The 27,066-nt window shown below is 55.8% G+C and overlaps 1 protein-coding gene across 5 annotated transcripts in view; it reads left to right on the top strand.

Annotated features, from left to right (window-relative positions):
• Nucleotides 1-10,899: 10,899 nt before the first annotated feature.
• FRMD6 (FERM domain containing 6) overlaps nt 10,900-27,066 on the top strand; it is a 19,506-nt gene continuing 3,339 nt past the window's right edge. The window contains exons 1-11 of one of the 5 annotated variants that reach the window (XM_027704103.1): nt 10,900-10,979; nt 12,574-12,692; nt 19,568-19,753; nt 20,882-20,972; nt 21,172-21,251; nt 21,924-22,000; nt 23,267-23,453; nt 24,577-24,732; nt 25,363-25,428; nt 25,517-25,585; nt 26,288-26,462. In XM_027704103.1, coding sequence (XP_027559904.1) covers nt 19,655-19,753; nt 20,882-20,972; nt 21,172-21,251; nt 21,924-22,000; nt 23,267-23,453; nt 24,577-24,732; nt 25,363-25,428; nt 25,517-25,585; nt 26,288-26,462 — 1,000 coding nt within the window. In that variant the 5' untranslated portion in view covers nt 10,900-10,979; nt 12,574-12,692; nt 19,568-19,654. Of the gene's footprint in view, nt 10,980-12,250; nt 12,693-19,567; nt 19,754-20,881; nt 20,973-21,171; nt 21,348-21,923; nt 22,001-23,266; nt 23,454-24,576; nt 24,733-25,362; nt 25,429-25,516; nt 25,586-26,287; nt 26,463-27,066 lie in introns of those variants that run through there. The other 4 variants (XM_027704102.1, XM_027704099.1, XM_027704101.1 and 1 more) reach the window with 4 other exon arrangements.

The raw sequence follows: 27,066 nt of genomic DNA, 5'->3' as shown, positions 1-27,066 counted from the left end.
AATCTGGAATGAATATATCTGAAAAACGGGGATTTATATTTGGAAAAACGTTCTGTGAGCCTTGTTTTCCCTGCTTTGTTTGACTGATCACCTCCTAGGAGCACTGGCTGTCTGCAGCAGCATCCCATATTCCTGAAGAAATATTCCCGTATTCCTAGGAAAGCCTCAGCCATGGGGCGTATTGATTCCTGGCCATGCTGGAAAGAGGGGAAAGACCCCACCATGGGTGAGGGTGGATGAGGATGTGGCACCAACCTTCACCCCAGGTTGAGCTGTCCTGGCAGAGCCAGGGGTACAGCCTGTGCCAGGCACAGGGGTCCTGGTTGTTCCAGGGAATGCTGCAGCTCTTTCCTTACATACAGAGTAGAGAATTTGAGTTTTGTGACTTTTTAGTTTTATTTCTGGGGGCTTTCTGGTTTGTGGGTGATGAGTTGGAGCAGCTGGTGCCAGGGTAGCCCTGGGGATCCCCAGGCTCCCCAGAGCACTGTGGTGCTGTTTAGAGCCATCAATTCCTGCTCTCTCAGGCCAAATCCTTCCCTTCTTCAAGGCTGATCATGGATGGGGTGATCAATCATGGGGGGGTGGGGAAGGCAGAGCTGCAGACAGGGGCTGTGCACAGGACTGACTCCTGTATCCCGGGGCTGCACTGAGGGAGGAGGATCCATCCCAGCAATGACGCGCAGGAGAGCTGGATCCCACTGGATCCCACTGTGGGAACAAGTGATTCTCCAATTAAGCCAACAAGAACCAGCCTACAGACCAAAGGACATGCTGTTTCACACCAGGAGATGCTGCAGTACAGGTTGCAGGATGCTCCCAGCCCACCTCCAGCCTTTCCCAGGGAGAAACCACCCAGCTCCAGCCAGCACTGCTGCCCCATGCCAGGGCATTGGGATGCCCCAGCCATGGGAATGCAAAGCCATCCTGGGCTTGCAGACAGTTTGCTGGCTGCATCCTCAGCTCTGACATGCAAAGTGCTGGGTCAGCACAGAATTCCCATTATTAATTAGGCTCCAGGGCAATGCAGCATCTCTCTAATCAATGGTGATGTAAAGGGAGCCACTCCAAGTGTGTGCCGAGGGTGTCTGTGAATCAGGGGAGTGGGATGTGCTGCCACATCCAATTGGAGGAGGGATGTGACTTTCCACTGCCAGAGGGCAGGGTTAGATGGGATTTTGGAAAGGAATTGTTGGCTGGGAGGGTGGCGGGGCCCTGGCACAGGTTGCCCAGAGAAGCTGTGGCTGCCCCTGGATCCCTGGAAGTGTTCAAGGCCAGGTTGGATGGGGCTTGGAGCAAGCTGGTCTAGTGGAAGATGTTCCTACCCATGGCAGGGGGTTGGAATAAGATGGTTTTAAGGTCCCTTCCAACCCAAACCCTTCTAGGATTCCTTAAATCAGGGGAGCTGCTGTGGGGGACTCAGTTAGCTGGGACAGCTGAGCTTGGGGGCACCCCCTTCTGCAAAGCACCAAAATTAATTAATCCCTTCAGAACAAGGGGTCTGAGGGCTGAGTTTGCACAAAGGAGGGTGTAAAAAGGTGCAAAATGGAGACAAGCATGGCTGGAGGCAAAGAAGGCATCTTATGTCACCTGCTCTGGATTTTGCAGCAGGATGGGATACAGGGATGAGCCAGGTTGGGGGTTGTTGTGTGGGATAATGCAACAGGACCCAGGTCCTTCTGCAAAAGATACACTAATCTTAAGTACAGTGAGTGCTGCCAAAGCAATGGGAGCTGACAACGGTGCTCTGAGCAGGGTTTCAGTGAGGGTGACAGTTTCCCAGTCCTTTCCTGGGATGCTCACAACATCCTTCACCCCTTTTTCCTCTGTTCAGGTAAAGCCTTGGGCAAAGAAATGTTGGCACAGGGCAGTGTTGTGCAAACACGAGCTGTGAGCAAGAAACACCTGGGATTTCTCCCTCATTGCCCATCACCAGCTTCCAGGCACTTTATTTTTAGTGTTTTCTTTAAAAAAAAAATAAAAAAATCAGTGGAAGTAATCTCCTGGGATGGATGAGAGACAGGGCACTGCATTTCATGCTCCTGCAGTAACGGGTGTCAGGGCTCTGCTCTAAACCTGTATTTCCCAGGGCTTTTTATCTGGATCATAAAAATTCAGAGGAGGGGGGAAGGAAAAAAAAAAAGCAATCCCATGAAAGGAGGGAACAGCCACAGCTGCTTTTGCTTTACTGTGCTCATAGAGCTCACAAACAGCTTGGGTTTGGAAGTGGAGAGGGCAGGGACCAGCAGCGTGGAGATGGCTCCTGCCACTGCCGTGGGGTGTTTGGGGTAGAAACACCAGGGATTTTTAGGGTGCCATGGAAATGTGAGCACAGGAGGGAGCAGATCAAGGTTTTGGTGTCAGGGGCTTGCACTGATAACTCCCTGCCCACGGGCACGGATGCTGTGGTACAAATCCCCCCTCTGCCAGATATGGAGGGGGGGGCTGCAGCACCCACTGGTGGGGTGGGACCCCAAAACCGGGGTAGAATCCTAGAATGGTTTCGGTTGGAAAGGATCTTCAAAACCATCTTGGTCCAACCCTGTGCCACGGGCAGTGGCACCTTCCACTAGACCGGGTTGCTCCAAGCCCCATCCAACCTGGCCTTGAACATTTCCAGGGATGGAGCTGTCAGAGGGGGTAAAAGGCATTTTTGGGGTGGCCCAGAGCAGTCCCCAAAGCTGTGGTTCCTCCCTCCTGCCTTGCCCTGACTCCCGGACGCAGCCCTGGGGAAGGGCAAGCCGCCTCTTCCCTCCCAGTTTGCTTTAGTGAAACCACTGCCCGGGCTCCTCTTGAGCACCTTGGCTTCCTCCAGACCCTGGGAAGGGAAGGAATAGGGTCCTCAGGGATCTGAAAACTGAGCAAACTCCCTCCTGGAGGTGCAGGAGCCTAGGCTGGGATCAGCATCACGTTCCCTCTTCCACCTGGAGGATGCCAGGGCACCCACAGCACCCAACAGCGGGCAGCTTGGACACTGCATTCCCACAGCACCTCCCATCCTCATCAGATCCTGAAGGAATCTGGGATGGAAACCATCCGTTCATCCCCAAGCAGGCTGGTCCATGGCACATCCCCGGGCCTGACCCAGCCTCAGTGCCCCCCCAAACCTTTTGGGTATTCCATAGACCCCAAACATGAGGGAACAATATCATTTCAGGGCCACACTTCCCAGCAAGTTTAAATTTGATGATGGTCTGAGAGGCAACATCCTGCCCCTTCCCTGCCTGCCCTGCCTGCCTTCCTATGCTTCCTGAGGGGGCTTCACTAACTTCCTGAGGGATACACCCCCTTTGCAGCAGGATAACTCTGCTGGGTGAAAGCTGGGGATGATCATTTTGGCACAGGATCCTGCCCAGGCCTGACTCACCATTTAAACGCGTTCTTTGCTTTGTGCCATGGATTGGGAGCTGCTCGTGGAGCTGGCAGGGGAATCCCGCCGGCGGCCGGAGATGGCACAGCTGCTGCTTCCCGGGGAAATGGTGTGTCTGGGAAATGTTTCCACTGAAAAATGGCCCTTAAAACCAAAACAAAACGTTGTGTTTTCCTGCTGCAGGGAAGAGAGGGTGGGCAGTACGTGCTGGAATCATGGGACCACAAAATCCCAGGATGGATTGAGTTGGAAGGGACTTTAAAGACCGTCTTGTTCCAACTCCCTTTCTATGGGTAGGGACACCTTCCACTAGACCAGGTTGCTCAGGTTGGATATATGTGAATATATGTATGTATGTTTGTATGTTTATCCACCTATCCACATGCTTTACCTGCCAAAGGAACACCCCAAAATACTTCCTGGGCAAATGCACTGCAATAATCCACTGTGGTTTTACGACCCCTCAAATGCATTTGCTCACTTACAGGTTTAAAAGGATGTTCCTGAGCCTCCTGATCTGATGTTAATTCCCAGCTAAATAAGTAAATAAACATGTAAATCCAGTGTTTGCTGCAACAGGAGGGATGTATTGGGAATCAGTGCTTAAAGCCATGGGGTTTCAAGGTTTTTCTGGACATGGTGCCCCCTCCATCCTCCCCCAGGGGTGCCAGAGAACTCAGTGGTGGCAACTCTCTGGTGAGATTTCCCAGGGAAATGGTCCAGGATGCAGCTCAGCCAAAGCCTGTGGTTGTTTCTGAGCTGGTGCCCGGTGCCAGTTCACCGTGCAGGCCCATAAATGGGATTTTTGGCCCCAGTGGATGTTGGAGCAGAGTGGGATCCCCTTGGGCTGCAGGTGGGGTGTCATGGAGCGAGGGATGGGGGAAGGAGAGGCATCAGGTGGAGCTGGGATAAAAAAGGAAGTGGCCAGAGAAAGGGGATGGAGGGATATGGGGACCACAGCAATGTGCTCAGGGGCCCTGGGAGCTTGGAGACCCCAGGAGCTCGGGGACACAGGGAGCTGGGGGATCCATAGAACTCAGGGATCCAGGGAGCTCAGGGATACAGGGAGCTTGTCTGCAGCTGTCTGGCTCCTGTGTGCCATTAATAAATACAAAGGGATTAACAGGCTATTTGTGGGAGCCCATTAGACAAATATTAGCCGAGCTATGGATCCTCATGGAGGCGGCTCGGCCCATTCCATAAAAATCAATTTGCTTTCGGTCGGGCATTTAAAGGGGGCTGCGGCGCCTTCAAAACGCAGAGGAATTGCACAAACCCTGCCTGGCACTGCTGGCACCTCTGGAACTCTTTGTGTGAGGTGCCTGTTCTGGTCCAGCCCCAACACCCCGGGGTCTCACCAGCGCTCAGGGGGTGGGTTTGGGCTGTGCTGGCCGCTGTGTCGGTGACCCCGGTGGGAAGCGTTTCCCAGCCCGTCTCCAGCAGTTGCCACCTCCAAAGGGGGTTTTCAGCCCTGCCATGACTCAGACCCCTGGCAAGGGCTGTTGGCACCCTCGGGGTGCCAGAGCGGGGTTAGGTGGATGTGGAAGTAGTTAGTGGAAGGTTGGAATGAGACGGGCTTTAAGGTCCCGTCCAACTCAAACCATTCCATATTTCCATGATTCTGGCCCCAGCTGCTCCAGGCTCCTTGAGTGTGGTAGGAGGGGGGCTGCTCAGGATGAGCCCATGGTGCTGGTGGGCTCTGTTTTGCTCTACCTTGTGGACTCCCATTCCCTCTCCCCCCTGGCATCCATCTGTTCCCTGCCAAATGGAGCACTGACCTTGGCCGGGGCCGCCGGGAAGCCCCGGAGCACAAACAGCTCTTCACAGTGGTGGTAAATCATTGATAGATGGGTGATGGATACGTGGGGCCACGGCCAAGCTCCGTGTCCCTGCTTTGTCCCTGGGGATGGTGGGTGGGGGGGGACGGGTGGCCTGGGCTGGCTTCTCCCTGCTGCAATCCCGCGTGTTTGCAAAGCACGAGGCCGGAGTCCTGTTTCCTGGGGCAAAGAGGTGCCCACCTGCACACCCCCCCCCGCTGCCCACCCTCCCTGGGGATGCAAGCAGCACCACCCACCTTCCAAAGCATCCCAGAAAGTTGTGTTAGCACCAGGCAGCTGAGGGTTGTTTTAAACCATGCCGGCTGGGAATGCCGGGACACAGCGATGGGGATGGAGGGGGTGCTCAGCCCACGCTGCCGCACACAATGGGAGCCTTCATGTCCTCTTGTGCTGGAAATGGGGTTTAAATTGTTTGAAAATCCTAATCTAACCAATTTAGGACACGAGGGTGTGACTGGAGTCTCTCTGGGAGAGGAAGTGCATTGGAGGATCTCCAGTTCCCCCAGTGTGAATGTGGTGCTGGTCCATGACCCCTCGTGCACAACTCATCCCTGATGTCGCTGCACTTCGCACAGGGACAGAGCAAATCCCACCCTGCTCCCCTAACCCACTTAGCACTGGCCCCTTATCCCGGCTTTATCCCGGAACGATGCTTCCCTGGATCAGGTTTGCAGCAAAACCTGCAGCTCCATGACTCCATTCCCAGATTTCCCCCTGTGGAGAGGTTTCCTTGATTCTGCAAACTCTTGACCAAAACCTGCTGCTGTGGAAAGCCCGTGCACACAGGTGGGCTCGGAGCAAGGAGCTGGATCACCATTCTGGGAGTGGGATGAGCCCCCCCTGCAGCACCCACTGCACCCCAGTCCCTGCTGGGTGCCCTGGCTCTCTGCAGCCTTTCACCTCCCAAATTGCACAAATTGCACTTATTTTTTCAGCAGAGAAACTCCCAGACCTGTTTTCCTCCCACCCCACCCCACTGGTGGGGGTTCTCTGATGTGCTGTAGCATTGGGGCTGCTGGTGACCCCCCTGAGGGGGCCCTTCCTGTGGTTTCTCTCCTGTTTCAGGGGACAGGAGCAGCCCTGAGGAATCTGCCCCTCCGTCAGATGGGACTGAAGTGCCATTGAAGCCGGAGAGCCGGCACACAGACGGGCTAAAAATATTCCCAAGCTTCTGTGATCTTTCCTCCCCGTCCGCCCCTCCCCGCCGGCCTTTCCTGCTTTATGCCACAATTCCACGGGCTTTTCAGCAGCTCTGGCAGGCTGAGAGCAAACCCCGGGAATAAACCCCAGGCCCGGAGCCCTGAAAAGCCCTTTAGGGTCCCGGGAAAGGGAAAGGATGAGGGAGCTGGGATGGGAGTGAGGGAAACAGGCTTTTCGAAGCGGGGGATGCAGAGATGCCGAGTGGATTTGGGGGGGGCTGCAGCAAAGCCAGACCTACCCCATGGAAAATCCCTGCCCATCTCACCCTGGTTTATCAATAATTCGGTAATCAACCCAGTTTGGTGCCATGGGTCGGGCGAGGAGCCCGGGGTTCGGTGCGGGGTGGCGATCCCGCCTTTCCGTCCAGCATTCCCGAGGAATCTCACAGGCTCTAATCGCATCCGGCTGCTGCGACTCGATGCTAAAGAGGCTGCAGGGTTAAAGGCAGCTGTAAATACTGCGGGGTAGATTAGCAGAATATACCGTATCAGCACTGCCGGCGGAGCACCGAGCCCGGGGGATGCTTCCCTGCCGGATGCACGCTTGGATTTTCGTGATGGTTCCAACACTTGGGTATTCAGGCTGGATTTTCTCTCTCTTTCCAGCCTCGTTGGACTTAAACCTCTCGAAACTCCTTTTTCTTTTTTTTTTTTTTTTTTTTTGTCCTTGCTGACTTCCCAGGCAAAGCCTGGCAGGGTAAATAGAGAGGGAGATGTGGGGGGCCAGTTAAATATACTAAATACACTGACACCCCCTCACAGCTAAAATCTGTGGCAACACCCCCTCTGGGAGCATTCCTGCAGGCATTCCTGCTCCAGCTCCCATGGCTGTGTGACACTGCCAGCATGATCAATGGGTCATCCTGCTCCCAAACACCACCTGGATACTGAGCCGGGGTGACCCTGGCCATTCCCAGGGATTCTCCCCCTTTCCCTGGAGCCAACTGGGGATGCTCAGCACCATCCAGGGATTTCCCAGCTCGACTGGGATGGGTGGAGTTGGGGCTGTAGTGGGGTCACTGCCTCATGGGGTACATCCAAGCAAATAGGAAAGTGGGGCAGAATCAGGGCAAAACCCCTGAAAAGGGGTCCTAATATGTGCTCCAGCTTTTAATTATAAACCCAATTAAAGCACAGGCTTGATTACGTCTCTGTGAAGTGGGTCTTTATGGCCAAAAATCAGAGGGAATTCTCCTAAATGGCCCAGAAAACGCTGGAGGGGGGTCCCTCCATCCTGTTTGCTTCCATGGTGGGGGGACAGGGACATGTCCACCCCAAGCTGGATGGGGGGGGAGGAAGAGCTTCCTCAGAAATCCCCGTGAAATGCAGGAACTCGGAGCGAGGTCCAGCTCCTCGCCGGAGTTTATAGCAACGCACCGGCTGTTGTGGCTCCATGCCGGGGTTTCTTTATTTAATTTCTTCCCCTTATGGGCTGAGAAACCATCCCCAGCCCCAGCACAGCCCGCTCACAGTAGCTGGGATTTGTTTTCCTCTCTCGTCCGGGGAGGAATTTCTAAATCCCAGCTGCAGCCAGAGCTGGAGCCCTGATGCTGTGCCAGGTGTCATCGAGCAGCGGTGACGCCCCTGTCCCCAAATGCACCCCACGAGGCTCGTGGTCAGTGCTGAGGTCCCCTCAGCTGCTGCTCCAGGGAGAATTTTCCTAGCAGGACATCCCAAAAATCCCTAAAAGTGGGTGCTGAGCACCAACAGCACAGCCCCGGGGGATTCACAGCTGATCCATCAGCCTTTGGGAAACGGAGTGGGATGCGGAGACCCGGATGGGTTTAGTTGTTATTCTGTTGCTTTGTTTATAATTTTTATGCCATTAACAAAATCTCAGAGGGAAACTCTGAGATAAGAGAGCTCCCACATCCCTGTGCCCATCCCTGCCAGTAACAAAGCTGGTATTGAAAGGCTGGGATGGGAGATACTTGGATGGTGATAATGCAGGATCACAGTGAGCTGCTGTTGCTTCCTGTTCTCTTCATATAAACACATCCAGTGCGAGAAAAATCTGTCTATTTTATGGGAATGGTATTTTCAGTCATAGCCACAACACCCTTTTTTTTTCCCCTAGAAGAGATAGGCCTAGTGATGCCATTAGCTCAGTTAAACCGTATCCAAAAAAAAAAAAACAAAACCAAAAAACAAAATTAATTTTATTTATTACATTTTTCCATCTGCGTTTCCGCTTCTTGGGACCTTGAGGGAGATTAATTCCAGGATTGTTAGAGAAACGTCGCCGGAGTCTTCAGGCTTTTCCTTTCCCAAAGAGGAGAGACAGGACCGGACACTGGATAAGCTCCGTCTTTCCGAGCCCTCCCCACGTCGCAGAGCCTGGGATGGCTCATGCTGAGAGTGGATTTTCCCAGAGATTTTCCTTTGGCCATGGGAGCCTCTCATGTTGGTACGAGACGAGACACTTCTCCCGGGCTCCAGAGCAGCATTAGCACACGCGCCATCCACGTCGATGTTTATATATCGCCTCGCTGGCATTCGAGAGCTCTTCCTGCTGCTTTATTTAGCCTCTGCGGCAAGGCAGGCGCTGGGATTCTGTATTCCTGTATTCCATGAGGCCGGGGGGAGGATGTGATGGGGCAGGGAATGCGCTCAACAGGACTAATTCATCCTCCTCAGCACCGCACTGGTGGGGCCGTGTCCCGCTCGTGCCTCCCCAACCTTTAAATTGGGATAAATGAGCCAAATGGCTGGTTATCTCCCTGTGTTAGTGGCAGGATGGGTGTTTCCAGAGTGAATTTTGGGGGAAAGAGGACATTTCTGGCTGGAATGATGGGCCCTGCTTGGACACGCTGCCCGTGCCCTCGGCGTCGGTGGCATTTGGCCTCGGTGGCTTTGCAAGGACTCGATGCCACACAAGCAGGAGCTGTTGGGTAGAAACACTCTCCCAATTCCACATGGCATGGATGGGAGCATGAGAGCGGGCCCAAAGCCGAAGGTTTTGCAGCCCCTGCCGAAAGCCAGGCTGGTTTTTTCCATGAGGAGAGCAGCGCCTTGGATTCCCACTGCTGGTACCGTGCACTCACATAATGTAATTACCCAGCACGATCTGTTGAGCTGCAAACAGATTTCAGCAATGAGTGTCGGGGTGTTCACAGCAGAGCTGCTCTTTATTTAGGCCTGGGAACAAGCGGCTGTTCCCTCCCGGAGCCTCGTAGAGACTGCGGGGGCCGAGCCGGCCTCGCAGGTCATCCCGAAAAATGCCTGTAGACACTTGAAAGTGAGGAATAAATAACTACTCCAAAAACAATCTCACCAGATGGCACTTCTGAAGAAGGAGCAGGCTCGGAGATGCTTTGCTGCTAATTTATGGTGCCGCTGCTGTTGCTATTCCCGTCCTGGGTCACCTATGGAGAGGGATCCGTGTGTGCGTCGGCTCCGTTACGTGCACTGAGGGGTGGCTGGGCCCAGCTCACCTTTATCCAGCTGCCAGGGCAGCAGTGGGGGATTTAATGGGAATGGGATTTGGCTCTAATTCTCCTCCTGCCTCAACCTGACTCCTGGTTGAGAACTGGCTTAATATGCCAGTGGCACAGCAAGGGCTGGGGATACCGGGATGGGTGCAGGGGGTGTTTGGGCTCCACTCTCCAGGGATGTTTGAATCCCCACAGGGGACATGTGAGTCCCTTCTCTGGGAGATCATAGACTCCCAGAATGGTTGGGATTGGAAGGAATCTTCAAGACCATCAAGTTCCAAACCTGTTCCATGGGCAGGGACACCTTCCACTAGCCCAGGTTGCTCCAAGCCCCATCCAAGCCAATCTGGAATACTTCCAGGGATGGGGTAGCCACAGTTTCTCTGGGCATCCTGTGCCAGGGTCTCCCCTCCCTCACACCCAACAATTCCTTCCCAATATCCCATCTAACCCTGCCTTCTGGCAGTGGGAAGCCATTCCCCCTTGTCTTGTCCCTCCAGGCCCTTGTCCAGAGTACCTCTCCACTCTCTTGGAGCCCCTTTAGGCGCTGGAATAGGCTCTCAGGTCTTCCTGGAGCCTTCTCTTCTCCAGGTGAACCCCCCCAGCTCTCCCAGCCTGTCTCCAGAGCAGAGGTGCTCCAGCCCTTGGAGCACCTTCCTGACCCTCCCCTGGACCCCGTCCCCGCAGGAGGACGCCCAGCTCCTCTCCTAAGCACCTCTGAGTGGGTTTACCCTCTGTCGACAGAGTCTTGGATCCCCCTCCCTGCTCAATTCTCCCAAGGACAGTTCCCGCGTTCCCTGCCGGGGGATGCTCAGGCTCCTTCCAGAGCCTGTTCGTGAATCCCCCACAGGAACAAGGGACCGGGGCGAGGGGCGCCCGACTTCCCACGCCTCCCCCGGGGCCAACACTTCGGGTGCCCTCCCCGGGCCACCCCGTTCCCTTCTCCTTCCCCCGCTGTCCCGGGGAACGCGCCGGGGCGGGAGGCGGTGCCGGTGCCGCTCGGGGCGGTGCGGGGCGGCCCGGGAAGGGGCGGGGGCGGTGGCATGGGCTGGGCTGGGCTGGGCTCGGCACGGCTCGGCTCGGCTCGGCACGGCGGGGTTCGACAGGGCTCGGCAAGGCAGCGCGGTCCCCGGAGCCGCAGGTAGGTGCGTGCCCGGCGCCCCGCGCCGCGCTCCCGGCTCGGCTCATCCCGGCTCGGCTCCGTTCCCTTTGGCTCGGCTTGGCTCGGCTCGGCCGGGCTCGGCTCGGCTGGGCTCTGCTCAGCCCGGCCCGGCTCGGCACGGCCCGGCTCGCCCCCGCGGGTGGGCCCGGCGCGGCCGCTTGTTGCGCTCGGGGGTGAGTTGGAGCCGGAGCCGGAGCGAGCGGCCCCGGCTGCAGGAATGCGAGTCATTTCCTCCGCCCGCCCGCGGGAGCTGCGGCCGAGCGGGGCCGGGCTGCCCCGCCGGACCCCCCCGCGGACCCCCGCGGACCCCCACGGCCACGCCACGGCCACGCCGGACCCGCTCCGGTGCAGGGTGCGCTCCAGGGACGCGCTCGCCCACGGGACCCCTCGCCCATGGCTCACACTCGCCCGCGGGTCGCCTCGTCTGTGGGACCCCTCACCCCTGCGTCTCACTTGTCCGCGGGTCCCCTTGTCCCTGGGTCACACTCGCCCGCGGGTCTCACTCACCCACGGGTCCCCTCGTGCCTGGGTCACGCTCACCCACGGGTCTTACTCACCCGTGGGACCCTTTTTCCCTGGGTCACGCTCGCCCACGGGTCCTCTCGCCTTTGGGACCCCCTTGCTCATGGGTCACTCTCCCCCACGGGTCCCCTTGCCCGTGGGTCACAGTTGCCCACGGGTCCCCTCGTCCCCGGGTCACACAATAACCCGCAGGACCCCTCACCCATGACACCCCTTGCTCATGGGTCACACACTCCCACAGGTCCTTCTGCCCACGGGTCCCCTTGCCCGTGGGTCACAGTTGCCCACGGGTCCCCTCATCCCTGGTTCACAGTCACCCGCGGGTCCCCTTGTCCCTGGGTGACACCCACCCAAGCATCCCCTTGCCCATGGCACGCCTCACCCCCCTGGATCACACTCACCCACCCATCCCTTCACCCACGGGCACCCTCACCAGTGGTTCCCATCATCTCTTGGCTCCCTTACGTGTGCTCCTCTCATCCATGGATCCTCCTGTTTCGGGGTCACAGGCACCCGTGGGACCCCGTTGTCCGTGGGTGCCCCTCACCCCGTGGGGGTGCTGGGGGTGCCAGCTGGTGGTTCCTGGTGGTGTCACTGATGGTCTTCTCCATGTTTCTCACCGGGAATGTGAGTCTCTGCCATGTTCTGGAAGCGGTGGGGATAAATCCATGCCGCTCCTAAATCAGGCTTTATCTGACTCTGTGCCCTCGTGGCAGCAGGGAAACCAGGGCTGAGGTTTCCCAGGCTGGAGCTGAGGTTTCCCAGGACCATACTTGGTGTTCCCGTGTCCTTTGACTCGCATGTGGGAGTAAGGCACGTCCTGGCCCCTCCATGCCCCCAGCTCCCCACCACCTTCACTGTCGTCTCCCATTCCTGAATCCCCCTTTTTCTGCCCGTGTCCAATGCCTTTCTGGCCACGAGGATGTTTTTCCCCCTAAGCCAAACTCTGCTTTTCCAGAGATAATTTTCCAGAGATGCTTCAGCATGGCACTGATGGAGCTTTGCTGCTCTCCCTAATTCCGGGCTGGTTTGTGTTGGTGTTTTTCCACAGGGCTCGCTCACCCTCTCTGATTCTTGGATGGAGCTGGGATTAATTTGAGCTCTCTTGCTTGAAAGCGATGTTCCGTTTAAAATTCCCAATCCCGAAGGCGTGTTGGGGTTTGGTTGTAGGTGCTGGATTTTTACTATCGTTTTTTAAAGGAGTTTCTTTTTTTAAACTGGGTTTATTCAGGCTCTTTAAACCCCGAGTCTGTAAGCAATTATTCCATTACATGAAAGTCAGGACGCTGAGAAAGATTAATTCAGACCAGATGTAAAAATAAATGGGAATTTGAAATTAAGATGATGTCAGTTCCCTCCTGCTAAAAAAATAACCCGGCAGCCTTTGGACTCCAGATGGAGTATACAAACCATGGCGCTGGTTAAAATATCTGCCTGCTCCTTAATTGAGTTTTAGGCTGCTTTTTTTTTTTCCTCCTTGACTGAAAAGTGGGCTTAGGTTATTTTTCCCAGAGAGATTTTCCCCCATTGCTGCTGGGGCAGGGAAGTTGATGGAGGCTGTGGAGTGGCTGAGGAGCTTTCCCAGCTGGAAAACTGGAGAGCGGTGCTGCTGGGGGAAGATAAATCCCCCTCTGCCCGCTCCAGGATTAAAAAAATAAGGAACTTGGTTTGGCTTTGTTTTGCTGGATTTGGAGCTGGAGGCGAGGACGCCACGGAGGGCAGTGGGGGCTCCGGATAGTCCAGGCTTGGGTTTGTGTGTTTTGGCATAAAATGGAGCTGGTTTTTGGGCTCTGGACTGTCTGCAGAGCACTTCACATCCTCCCTCTATTTTTACTCTCCATGTGCACCGAGCAGCGCACGTTCCCCAGAGTGGGAATGGGTTTGGGCTCTGATCCCATGTTGAGGAGTGTGCCTGGGAGCAGGATGCTGGGAAGGGTTTGCCCGGGGTCAGAGCGTCTTGGGGGTGTGTTATTATATAAAATAACATGAATATTCATAATTGCATATTATGAATATTAATAACCACACAACACTATTAATTCAATTATATTGTTAATTATATTTAAAATATCATTCTAACTCATAAATAGGGAGGTCCATGGTTTGGAGAACCAGGGCTGTGCTTTCTGTGGCGCAGGGATTCGGGATAGTGACTCTGGCCCTTAGGGCTGCTTTGTGGTCCAGGGATCCCGCAGCCAAATCCCAAGGGATTTATGGCAGCTGCTGCTGGTGTGGGCTGCAGCCTGCCCACGGAGAGGGGAGCAAAGGCAATCCTTCACATCCATGTGCACCTTTCAGTGTGATGCCTGTGGTCCTGAGAGAGGGATCGGACTCTGGGAGGTTTGGGCTTGTTGACACTGGGAGATGGTTCATAAAGCTCCTGGGAATGCTGGATCTGGAGTCAGCAGGGAGAGCTGGGCTGTCCTGAGCACGACCCTCTCCAACCCAGTCTTGATATTGTTCTAATCCCAACGGCTCAGGCAAAGTTTGCCGGAAGGAAATACGATGGAAGGGGCTGGTTCTATAGCAGGAGAGGGAAGAGGAAAAGCAGGCGCCGTCCCTCCCTCACTGGAGCGTTCGCCAGGAGAAATCCATCTCCATGTCCATCCTTGGCGGAGGCTGGGATGCTTTATTTATGTTATAGTGCTCCAAAGTAAGGCAATGAAGAGGCCTGGGATGGCTCTTCCTCGGGTTGAATGGAAAATCTGCACTTCCAGGCTGGATTCGGCTCCGTGCACAACAGAAGAATGAGCAGGGGAGCAGTTTCCTGAGCTGCCGTGGCTTGGCCTGTGTTTTCCTACGGAATGTGACGTCCCACGGGGCTTGTCCCCAGCAGGACAGGACAGAGGGGCCATTATCCCATTTTTGGGATGATGCACGTGGCTCAGCCATCCCCGGGTGTCCCAAGCACCCTCTCTGCCCCTTGCTGTTGTCCCGTTGCAGCAGGCAAGGGAGAGGAGGAGGAGGAGGAAGAGGAGGAGTGTTGCAGAGGTGGAGAGCTCCTGGGGGAACCTTCCCTGGAGAGGCATTTTGGATACCCCCAGCACTTGGGGGTATCTGCTGGGGCTGGTGGGGGCTGGCCCCCAGCTGCCCAGGCTGAGTTTCCAGCATCCAAATAGCTTTTGTGGTGGATGAAGTAATGGAATATTTATAACCGAGTCCTTTTTCCCAGTGAAGGTCTCTTTCATCTGCCTCCCTTCATTAGGAGGAAACTGTTGAGTTCATGAAGAATTGGAGACGATTTTAATTACGGGGCAACCGCAAGCAGGAATTAATCTGGCTTTTGGGTTTGGAGAAGCTGCATTAAGGGACGGCCTTAAAACTTGTAATAACAGCTCTGCGCATACCTGAGCCCTATGATGTGGGGTGAGACCCACTCCAAACGCTTAAAAACCAGAAATTCCTGCCCCGTGAATTCACCTTCCCATCTCCCTCTGCGCTCTGGGCAGCCTCTGGCTGCGGGATGGCCCGTGCCTACGTGTGGGCCCTGTGCTGGATCCCTTCCCTCACCCCTGTTGTGGTTCAGGAGGGCTGGAACAAAAGCCCGGGGGTGGGTTGGAGTCGTGGAATCGTGGAATGGTTTAGGTTGGGAAAGACCTCTAAGATCACGTCCAACCATTCCCCCACCACTAATCCATGTTCCCAAGTGCCACGTCCCCACATGGCTTTTAAATCCCTCCAGGGATGGAGGTATCTGACAGGGCAAATTAAAAAATAATAAAAAAAAAAGGATATTTTGGCAAGGAGGGGATGAATTTGCGTGATGGGAAATGGGCTGGATCTGCCTGGAGGCTGCAGATCATGTCTGGGTTGAGCTGGGGGCACTGTGATGTCTGGTGGGTGCCACAGGGGTACAAAACCCATCAGAATAGAGACCTATCCACTTCTTTTGAATGTATGGAGTGGGAAAAATGCTGCCTGTGCATCAAGCCTCTCTTCTCATCCATGGAATTTGTGCACTTGGAGCAAAACCCCACCTCAGCCGGCAAGTTCAAGCGATGTTAAAACTCCCAGCCTGGAATTGCATCCAAATCTGTATTTCCAATGAGAGCCTGTCACGCTGCTCCAGCACCTCCATCTGAACCAAGCCCAGCCTCTCCCTGCCCTCAGCGTTTGCAGGATCCCGGGATGAATAAATCCCTCGCCGAGTCAGCAGCGCCGGCCCCGGCTGCTTTTCCAAGCGGGTTCGTGGCATGATGTTTTCTTTACAGCAGAGCTTTGTGGCAGGATTTATCCCATGGCATCAGTACGAGGGAGGGAGACAGTATTCCAGAAGCCTGGGCTGGAAAACACGGCGGATCGAGGAATTTTCTCTGGAGCTACAAGGGATTTGCAGTGTGTTCCTGTGGAGTTTTAGTGGTCTTTTCCCTATAGCATGGAAAATGTGGCTGGAAGAGCTGACTCTCCTGGAACTGCAGAGGCTGATCCATGCCCAAGTCCTCGTTCCCAGTGTTTTTTCCAGCTGGCTTTGCTCTCTGGATGGAAAACCCTTTGGAAAACTGCCTGGGGTGGAGGTTCCCACTTGGAGTGTGGGATGACCTGTGTCACCCCCTCCGCTGCGTGGCAATCCAGGGGGGCTCTCCCTGCAGTCCAGGATCTTTCCAGCTTGGAGCCAGGAAGGTTGGACTAGATCTTTAAAGGTCTCTTCCAAGCCAAACCATTCCATGGTTCTCTGTTTGTGCCTCACATCGACACTTCCGCCGGAGCAGGAACGACTCCAAGGGCAGCGGCGCGGGGTCCTGGGGAATCAAAGCTGACATTGTCGGAATGAGCAGCAGATGCTTGGAAAGAATTTGCCGGCGTCTGGCCGAGGCTGCTGGAGGCACAGCACCCTGGAAAGGGCTTTGTGTGCCCTCTTGCTAAATCTGTGCGGCTCCAAGTGCTGGCAGAGCCCCCGGGGAAGCTCCTGGAACTGAGGGGGTTCTTCATAGGGACCGTCCCCCCGTGTGGTCAGCTGATGGAATGTTCTCATTCAGCAGCAGGAACTGGGGTGTTTTCTAAAGAAATACCAAAATGTATGGTTTGGGGTTTTTTCCCTCTGATATCCGTGTTCTCCTGTTCGCAGCTTGTGGGGTTTAATCCCTGATGCTCTGGGAACAATCCGGGCTGCAGGAGGAGGGGGAAATACAGTGACTGGGGATGAACAGCCCTGGGATGCCAGAGAGTGACAGGACAAGGGGAAGTGCCTTCCCACTGCCAGAGGGCAGGGTTAGATGGGATATTGGGAAGGAATTCCTGGCTGTGAGGGTGGGGAGGCCCTGGCACAGGTTGCCCAGAGAAGCTGTGGCTACCCCTGGATCCCTGGAAGTGTTCCAGGTTGGGTTGGATGGGGCTTGTAGCAACCTGGTCTAGTGGAAGGTGTCCCTGCCCATGGCAGGGGGTTGGAACTGGATGGTCTTTAAGATCCCTTCCAACCCAAACCACTCCATGATTCTAAGAGCACCGTGGTGCTGTGGGGAAGCTCTGGGTGGGAGCCGATGCCCGGCAAAGAATCCCAGTGATGGATTCACCATAACTCAGGAGTGGCTGTAGTTCTGAGCCATCTGTAGCCCGCAGAGCTGCCATGGGAAGATGCTCTCATGAATCCATTGGGGCTGCAGGATACCTTTGGATGGGAGCAGGGCACAGAGGGTGCCGGAGGGTGCCCTGGGATGCGGCTGCTTTGCCAGGGACGTGGCTCCTCCTCATCACAACCCGTGCAAGTCGCGTCACGCCCGACCCCGCGTCCGGGCACAGGAGCTACCGGGCACAGGGCCGGGAGAGGACGTTTGCCAAATACTTTCAGCCCCGTTTCGTTCACTCCTGGGGCTTTTAATGAACCTTGAAGGCAAGCCGGGTGCTGTTTGCTCCGGTCGGGATCAGTCGTGTCTGGGCACGGCCGGGATGCTCAGCCACGGTGCACAAACACAAGCACAGATGCAACACGTGGCCACGACGTACAGGGGCAAGGCACAGCCTCAATGCATGGCCACAAGGCATGGATACTATGGATAGGGGCCGTGCATGGCCACGATACACAGCTGCGGTGCGTGGATGCAACGCGTGGATGTCGGGATGCACCACCACGATGCGTGGATGCAATACATGGCCACAGCACACCGCCACAAGGCATGGATGCAGTGCATGGCCACAATTCACAGCCAGGATGCTCAGATGCAGTGCACAGATGTCAGAATGCACAGATATGATTCATAGGTGCAACGCTGCACCAATGCAGTGCAGGGATGCAGTGCAAGGCCACGACACACAGATGCACCACATAGATGCAATGCATGGCTGCAATGCACAGCCCTGATGCAGGGCCACAGCACATCATCACGATGCAGGGATGCAATGCATGGCCACGATGCACATCTGTGACGCACGGATGCAAAGCATGGATGCCACAAAACACGCACGGATGCGGCGCGTGATGCACGGGTGCAGTGCATTGAATCCGTGATGCAGCACCACAATGCGTAGATGCAACATGTAGGTGAAGTGCACGGCCACAATGGATGCAATGCAAGGATCCCATTATGCATGGATGCAACACACGCCCAGGGTTCACAGCCAGGATGCACAGATGCAGCGCACGGATCCAATGCGTGGCCGTGATGTTTGGAGGCAGTGCACATCCATGATGCATGTCATTACACATGGATGCAGTCCACAGGTGCCATGCCACGGCCGTGATGCACAACTGTGACACATGGATGCAGTGCATGAATGCCATGATGCATGGCCATAATGCATGGATGCTACAATGCATGGATGCAGCGCGTGGCCGTGATGCTTATCTGTGGTACGTGGATGCAATACATGGATGCCATGATGCACCACCACAATACACAGCTGCCAAAATGTAGATGCAATCCACGGCCACAGTGCATGGATGCAATGCATGGATGCCACGATGCACCACCACAATGCATGGGTGCAGTACATGGCCACAGCACAGCATCACAAGACATGGATGCAGTGCACAGATGCCATGCAGGGCCATGATGCACAGCTGTGATGCATGGATGCAGTGCACAGGCATGATGCATGGCCATGATGCACCATCAAAACGCATGGATGCGGCGCATGGAATGAGATCCATGTTTGAGATACGTGGATGCAATGCACGGAATCCATAATACACGGACACAGTGCTGGGCGAGGCCTCGCTGATGCAGACCCAAAGTGAAATAGAGCATCACCTCCGGGTTTCCCAACTTCTGCAAAACCCCAGGAACCACCACCAACAAAAAAAGGCGCCTCGGGGCACTTTTTTTCCTGCTGCACAAACATGCAAGTTCCAGGCTTTCGGAAGCCAAAGGCATTTCCATCTAGACCAAAGCAAATATTTGGTGACAAGGGAGACGCTCTGCTGTCCTGGTGCCAGCGTAAATCTGGGGGTTAGGAAAAGGCTGAACTAGTTTAGAGTTTAAAGGTCCTTCCTCGTGGTGTCACGTGGGAATTTGTGTCCCTGCGGATGGTTGGTCGTGGGGTAAAAGGTGCTTAGGGAATATTCACGCTTGGGAATGAGGGTTGCACGGGGTCAGTGTCAGGATGGATTCACCAGCTCTGAATGGCAATTCCCGTCTGCAAATTGCTGTTGGTGCTTGGATGGTTTTATTTAACCCCAGTAAAGAGTTGGAGCTGGAAGGGATGTGGGGGTCCTGTTATGGGACCATCTCCTTGCCTTTCTGCAGCTGGCAGGGAAACCTCCCGCGTCCCACACCGCTCCTTGCTGGCACAGCCGGGTTGTTCCCAGCAGATAAACTTTTATTTGCTTTAAATATGCCAGGAAAGCCTTTCCTGAGGTTTTTCTGAACCCGAGCCTGGGGAACAAAACTGCTGGCTCAGTTTTTTTCGGGCTGGGCCACGATCCTGCCCTGACCGCGGCGCCGGGCTTGGGATTTGGGGGGGGGAGGGGTGGCTGTGCTGTGGTGTGCTCAGGGGGTTTTGGGGGACACCTTGCTTCTGGGGGAGGGGGGGGAACACGTGCTGATGGGTGGGAAGGCGCGTGTGGAGCTGGGGGTGCCACGCACAGGGCTCAGCCCCGCTCTGTCCCGCAGGGATGGCGCCCGCGGGGACCGAGGCCGCCCCGGCCCGCCGGTGAGGTGCCCCCCACCAGCCCCCCCGAGCCCCGAGCCCCGAGCACGATGAGCAAACTGACCTTCCACAACAACAGAGTCATGCAGGACCGACGCAGCGTTTGCATCTTCCTCCCCAACGACGACTCCCTCAACATCATCATCAACGTAAGGGGGATGGCGGGGGGGGGGCGGTGGGCCTGGGGAACCCCCTGAGCACTGACATTTTCATCACACCCGGGGGCTTGCAGCCGTTTGCGCGCTCTGGTTTTGCCGCTGGATTTGATCCCGAGCCTGCCTGCTCCCGCCCTGCCGGAGAAATGCACAGGAGTTATTCCCCCTAAGGCTGCGGCAGCGTTTTACGCTCTCCTGCCTCTTCTTGACTCGATGTTCCGCTGGCAGCAGCGTGTTTGTCGGCGGGTGACCTGCTGCTTGGCATCCCACGGGGTGGTACAAGCCCCCTCCTCCAAGCCCTGGCTCCACAATCCACTCTGGATGGCAGTTCAGCCTCCCGGGGGATAAACAGGAGGGGATTTGGCTCTGGTTTGGATGCAGCTTGGAATGCAAATTTCCCCCCATTTTTTATTTTTTATTTTTTTAATTCACCACCGCCCAGTGTTTCTTTTGATGCAGGAAAATTTTGAAATTGCTTTCAGTACTTAAAGGGAGCTTATAAAAAAGATGGAGAGCGACTTTGTACGTGGGGAGATGGTGTTAGGATAAGGGGGAATGGTTTTAAACTAAAAGAGGAGAGATTTATATTAGGTGATAGGAAGAAATTCTTGGCTGTGAGGGTGGTGAGGCCCTGGCACAGGTTGCCCAGAGAAGCTGTGGCTGCCTCTGGATCCCTGGAAGTTGGATGGGGTCAGGTTGGATGGGGTTTGGAACAACTTGGTCTAGTGGAAGGTGTCCCTGCCCATGGCAGGGGGTTGGAACTGGATGGTCTTTAAGGTCCCTTCCAACCCAAACCATTCTGGGATTCTCTGATTCTATGAATGTTCTGTTTTCTGCCTCCCAAAACCATCTCCCCAGTGCAGTGCTCCTCCACCACCCACTGCTCTCAAGCTGCCCCGTGGTCCCCTGTGCATCCCATCCCTGGCAGAGCTCTGGTCTCCTCGAAGCACCCCAGGGCTTTTGCAGACTTCCATAATGACCCCATGGAAAACTGAACCCCACAGCCCAGCCTGTCACCCCCCCATCCTTCTCAGGGTTCTGGTGAGGGGTTCGGTGGTGCCTGCCCAGCTCAGGTGGGCACAGGTGCAGCCAGGACCACTCACGGGGTGCTTCTTTTTGCAGGTGAAGATTTTGTGCCACGAGTTACTGGTGCAGGTGTGTGACCTCCTGAGGCTGAAGGACTGTCACCTCTTCGGGCTCAGCGTCATCCAGAGTAAGTCGGGGGCCCATGCCGTGGGTTTGGTGGTCCAGCCTGATGCCATCAGCAAGAGGTGATGCCACCAGGCTGGGGATGCATCCAAATTAACCCTTTTGGTGGCCTCGTTAGGTGATGAGGAGGGTGGGGTCGGGGCAGGGCTTGGCGGGATGCAGGACGCACGTGGGGATGCTGATGCCACCTCTGTCCCACGCAGACAATGAGCACGTGTACATGGACATGGCCCAGAAACTCTACAAGTACTGCCCCAAGGAGTGGAAGAAGGAGGCCAGCAAGGTCAGCGGTGAGGTCTTGCATGGAGAGCTGACGGCAGTAAGGCCACCTCTGTCCCCGTCGCAGGTCACTTCCAGGACCCGGGAATGCAGCCGAGGGGTGTGTGGGGGGGGCACTTAGCCAGTGTGGGAGACGTGGGGGGGGGTGGATGTGCAAAATGAGTGAAAACAGGGTGGTGGTTGATGGTTGGCACTCCAAGTGCCATTTTTTTCCTTCCTTCCTTCCTTCAGCAGAATTTTTAAGGTCCCTTCTTCCGATTTCTAAAATCAATTTGTGGGTTTTTTCTCTCTCTCCAAAGCATTTTTTCATTATTTCAGTGCCACGTGCCAAGGGGTCGGTGTCGAGGCTCCAGCGCTGGCACTGAGACGGGGACCGGTGGATGATGGACTGGGAGAGGGATAGCAGCAGTGGTGGGGGGATGCAGGCCCCTTGGGGGTCTGAAACCCAGCCACCTGCTTCTTTAAATCCAAATCCCCTTGGAGTTCCAGCAGACTGGGGGGGGGGGGAAATGGGTGTCAGGCTCTTAATTGAGGAAAAAAATGCCATCGGAGTGAACCCGCCCATGTGGGGCAAGGGGTTGGCCATGAAGGACATGACCCCCAGAGAGCTGAGGTGAGGGACTGGGGCACGATGCCGGGGTTTCCATGGGAACCCTGAAAATCTCCTCCATTCCAGGGGATCGACCAGTTTGGCCCCCCGATGATCATCCACTTCCGAGTGCAGTACTACGTGGAGAACGGGAGGCTGATCAGGTAGGGTGCACTCCCCTGTCCCTGCTCACCCGGGCACCCGCTGGGGTGGGCGTGCAGCCTCGGGATGCTGTGGGATTCTGCTGGCATCCCAAAAGCTGAAGCTGTTTGTGGGTGGGTGCTGAGCGGCTTCTCCTGCCTCACAGGGGCAGGTGGGGACACTGCTGCCAGCCAGCCATGCAAAGCCTTTCAGGGGAGCTGGGGACATCATGTTTAGGGATTTATTGAAGTTCAACCCAGGGCACAGCCTGATTTTAACTCATCTTTGTGCCTGTGGCCGGGTGGGAGCTTCAGGTCCTGTTTCAGAGGCAAAGTGATTTTCGGGGTTTTGGGGACATGGTGGCATCTGCAGCCCCATGGGGATACTTTTGGGGGGGTTATTCCACCTGGCTACAGTGCAGATTTACACTGCTGGATGGGAAAAGTGAGCAAACGACTCAGCAGTCAGCCCTGCTCACTTCCCAAGAGATTCCCAGTGGGAGGAAGGTGCTGGAGTGGTCTCCCACCCCGCGGTCTCAGCCGTGGGGTACCCTGCTGTACCCCCTAACTCTGCTGCACCTCCTACCCTGCTGTACCCCCTAATCCTGCTGTATACCCTAATACTGCTGCACCCCCTAACCCTGCTGTACCCCTTAATCCTGCTGTACCCCCAACCCTGCAGCACCACCTAATCCTCCTCTATCTCCTAACCCTGCTGTACCCCCTAACTCTGCTGTATCCCCTAATCCTGCTGTACCTCCTAACCCTGCTGTACTACCTAATCCTGCTGTACCCCCTAATCCTGCTGCACCTCCTAACCCTCCTGTACCCTCTAACCCTGCAGCACCTCCTAACCCTGCTGTATGTCCTAATCCTGCTGCACCTCCTAACCCTCCTGTACCCCCTAGCCCTACTGAACCCCCTAACCCTGCTAAACCCCCTAACCCTGCCCTACCTCCTAACTCTCCTGTACCCCCTAATCCTGCTGTATCCCCTAACCCTTCTACACCCCCTAACCCTGCCCTACCTCCTAATCCTGCTATACCCCCTAACTCTGCTGTACCCTCTAAACCTGCAGCACCTCTTAACCCTGCTGTACCCCCTAACCCTGCTACATCCCCTAATCCTGCTGTACCCCCTAACCCGGGGGAGACGACTCCGAGAGATTGAAACCTGCAGGTGCCCAAAGGTGACATTTTTGGGGGAGCAGGCACAGCCCATGCGACAATGACAAAACCGGCTCCTCTCCCCTCTGCTCCTCTCTCCTCCCTCTCTCCTTCGCTCCCGCAGTGACCGGACTGCACGTTACTACTACTACTGGCACCTTCGGAAGCAGGTGCTGCATTCCCAGTGTGTCCTGCGGGAAGAGGCCTATTTCCTCCTCACCGCCTTCGCCCTCCAAGCCGACCTGGGAGACTTCAAGCGCAACAAGCACTACGGGAAGTACTTCGAGCCCGAAGCCTATTTCCCCGCCTGGGTGAGTGTTCCGTGGTGTGGTCCCTGCTCTGAGCTTGAGGGAGCCCCCCGTGAAGCAGCTCAGAGGGTATCCCCAGGCGGCCGCCATTCCAGCTGCATCCCTGTTTCTGGCTTAATCCTGGTTATTAATAACCTGGGACAACTGCAAGGCTGGAAATAGCTGTGGGAAGGGAGGGCCGGGGTTGGTGTGGGGCTGGAGCAGCTCCTGCGCTGGGGGGGATTTCCCTGTGTGCTGCTGGGATGCTCATGGGGCATTCCCTGTGTGGCAGGGATTCCCTGTGTGCCGTGTGCCAGCACGGCATCTCCCCACCACCATCAGGTGTAGCCCCTCCGGCCTTGCAGTCCTTTGGGAACTGGTGTCAGAGAACCACAGAATCCCAGAATGGTTTGGGTTGGAAAGGACTTTCGAGACCATCTCATTTCACCCCCTGCCATGGGCAGGGACACCTTCCACTAGACCAGCTTGCTCCAAGCCCCATCCAACCTGACCTGGAGCACTTTCAGGGATCCAGGGGCAGCCACAGCTTGTCTGGGCAACCTGTGCCAGGGCCTCACCTCCTTCACAGCCAAGAATTCCTTCCCAATATCCCATCTAACCCTGCCCTCTGGCAGTGTGAATCCACTCCTCCTTGTCCTGTCCCTCCAGGCCCTTGTCCCAAGTCCCTCTCCAGCTCTGTTGGAGCTCCTTTAGGTGCTCAAAGGCCTCTCTGGAGCCTTCTCTTCTCCTTTCCAACCTCTTTCTTGTTTTATTTTTTTCCAAAATTTGCTGGCTTCTCTTTTTCTCACACATGTCACTGAGGAGTGATGGCCCTGGGTCCGTGTCCCATTTCATGCAGGGAATCTGAGCATGGCTCTCCTGGCCCGGCACCGGTGTCACCAGTGGTGTGAGCTCCATGGGCTGGGCACAGGGAGCACACATGCACTTCCCAGCGGGAAATCCTGCTGGTGAGAAGCTGTTGGCTGCTGTATCTATTTTATTTTTTCCTGCAGGTCTCTGTAACAAATCGTACTGCTCCCATTTCCCCTTTTCCCTTGAAATCACCGCTGCCCAGGAGCGCTGGGGCGGAATCCGTCCCCGAGCGAGCACGGAGCAGCTGGACAAACTTCTCCTCTCCTCTGAACAGGTGGTTGCAAAGAGGGGCAAGGACTACATCCTGAAGCACGTCCCCAACATGCACAAAGACCAGTTTGCCCTGACGGCCTCTGAAGCCCATCTCAAGTACATCAAGGAGGCCGTCCGGCTCGACGACGTGCCCGTGCACTACTACAGGTTGTACAAGGTGAGCCCCACCCAGGAGGTTTTGAGGTTTCTGGAATCCTGTTTTGGCGATCCCCTCTCCGAGAAATATGTCACAGAACCACAGGATACGCTGAGTTGGAAGGAACCCACGAGGATCACTGAGGGCAGCCCTTAGTCCTGCACAGGACCGTCCCCAAGAGTCATATGCTGTGTCTTCCTCCTGGGAACAAAGCAGTTTGTTTGCTGGGAGATGGTGCTTCACAGGCCTTTTTGTAGCATCCTGAAGTTAAAAAGAAGAAGCTTTTGGGAGAGCACAGGATGCTGTGATAGAATCCTGGACTGGTTTGGGTTGGAAGGGACTTTAGAGGTCATCTCGCTCCACCCGCTGCCATGGGCAGGGATACCTTCCACTAGCCCAGGTTGCTCCAAGCCCCATCCAGCCTGGCCTTGGACACTTCCAGGGATCCAGGGGCAGCCACAGCTTCTCTGGGCAACCTGTGCCAGGGCCTCCCCACCCTCACAGTATGATTATATTATTAATTTGGCACATTAATCATAGAATGGTGACTGGGGTGACTATGGGAGGGTCTCTGGGCTGAGCTGGGGCTGATTTCTCCACTTCATGCTGCAAATTGGGTATTTAAAACCACGTAATTTTTTTCCTCCTTAGGACAAAAGGGAAGTGGAGGCCTCCCTGACGCTGGGGCTGACAACACGGGGCATCCAGATCTTCCAGGTAGGTGGCTAAGGGAGGGTGGTGGCTCAGCTTGGCTCCCTGCCCCTGCCAGCATCCTCAGCCAGGGCTCACTCTCCTCTTTTTGCAGAACTTGGATGAAGAAAAGCAGCTGCTCTACGACTTCCCATGGACAAACGTGGGAAAACTGGTTTTTGTGGTGAGTGCCATCATTTCCACCTGGAGCAGAGCTTCCAGCTCTGGGGTCCTCAGCACAGGAAGGATGTGAACCTGTTGGAGCAGGTCCAGGGGAGGTCAGAGAGGTGCTCCAAGGGCTGGAGCACCTCTGCTCTGGAGACAGGCTGGGAGAGCTGGGGGGGTTCACCTGGAGAAGAGAAGGCTCCAGGGAGGCCTGAGAGCCCCTTCCAGTGCCTAAAGGGGCTCCAAGAGAGCTGGAGAAGGACTTGGAACAAGGGATGGAGGGACAGGACAAGGGGGAATGGCTTTCCACTGCCAGAGGGCAGGAATAGATGGGATATTGGGAAGAAATTCTTGGTTGTGAGGGTGGTGAGGCCCTGGCACAGGTTGTCCAGAAAAGCTGCGTCTGCCCCTGGATCCCTGGAAGTGTTCCAGGTTGGGTTGGACGGGTCTTGGAGCAACCTGGGCTAGCGGAAGATGTCCCTGCCCATGGCAGGGGGTGAAATGAGATGGTCTTGAAGGTCCTTTCCAACCCCAACCACTCTGTGATTCCATGATCCCCAGGCAGAGCATCTCCTGGGCTCTGATTTGGGCATGGGGCGCAGCTGCCCAGACCTCAAGCGGGTGATTACAATCCATAGGTTAACCACGGGCTGGAGCAGGACAGGGGGGAGAAATGGAGTGTTTCCCTCTTCGGGGCTGATCTCTCCCTTCTCCCACACAGGGCAAGAAGTTTGAGATCCTGCCTGACGGGCTGCCCTCTGCCAGGAAGCTCATTTACTACACGGGGTGCCCGCTGCGCTCCCGGCACCTGCTGCAGCTGCTGAGCAGCAGCCACCGGCTCTACATGAACCTGCAGCCCGTCCTGCGCCAGGTCCGGCGCCTGGAGGAGAACGAGGGTAGGTCCCCTGGTGACAGGCTCCCAAATCCCACTGGTGACAGGTTCCCAAATCCCACCCGTGACAGGCTCCCGCCCAGGATTTCTGCCCCTAGGAATGCCTGGTGTGCCAGCCCCGTGGCTGGGAGCGTGTCGGGGGGTGGCTGTCCCCATGTCCCCCTGGGCTGTGCATCCTACACCCCATCCCTGCCCAGCAGGATGATCTCCTGGCTGGGCTGGGTGCCCACATTCCCACTAGATACTGAGGGATACAAGTGCTGCTAAGGGATACTTAGGGATACAAGTCCTGCTGCCACCCCTGATGGCCCAGTTCCTCCCAGTGCCCCAAAGCAGTATTTCCCAGTACTCCTCATCCCGTCTCCAAGCTCAGAAAGCATCAGATTTTCTTCCTCCTCTTTTCCCCCTCCTCATCTTCCTCTTTCTCTTCCTCATCTTCCTTTTCCCCTTCCTCCTCCTTTTCTTATTTGTTCTCCTTGTCCTACTCTTCTTTCTTCTGCTCTTCATCCTCCACATCTTTTTCCTCCTCATCTTATTCCTCATCCTCATCTTCACCCTCCTCTTCTTTTGTTTTTCTCCTCCTCCTCTTCTTCCTCCTCTTCCTTTTT

This window comes from Neopelma chrysocephalum, unplaced genomic scaffold, assembly GCF_003984885.1.
Source record: "Neopelma chrysocephalum unplaced genomic scaffold, ASM398488v2 Primary Assembly neopelma1_253, whole genome shotgun sequence".
Classification (NCBI taxonomy): Eukaryota; Metazoa; Chordata; class Aves; order Passeriformes; family Pipridae; genus Neopelma; species Neopelma chrysocephalum.
The sequence above is the reverse complement of the archived record's forward strand: the minus strand, read 5'-3'. Positions and strand labels throughout refer to the sequence as shown.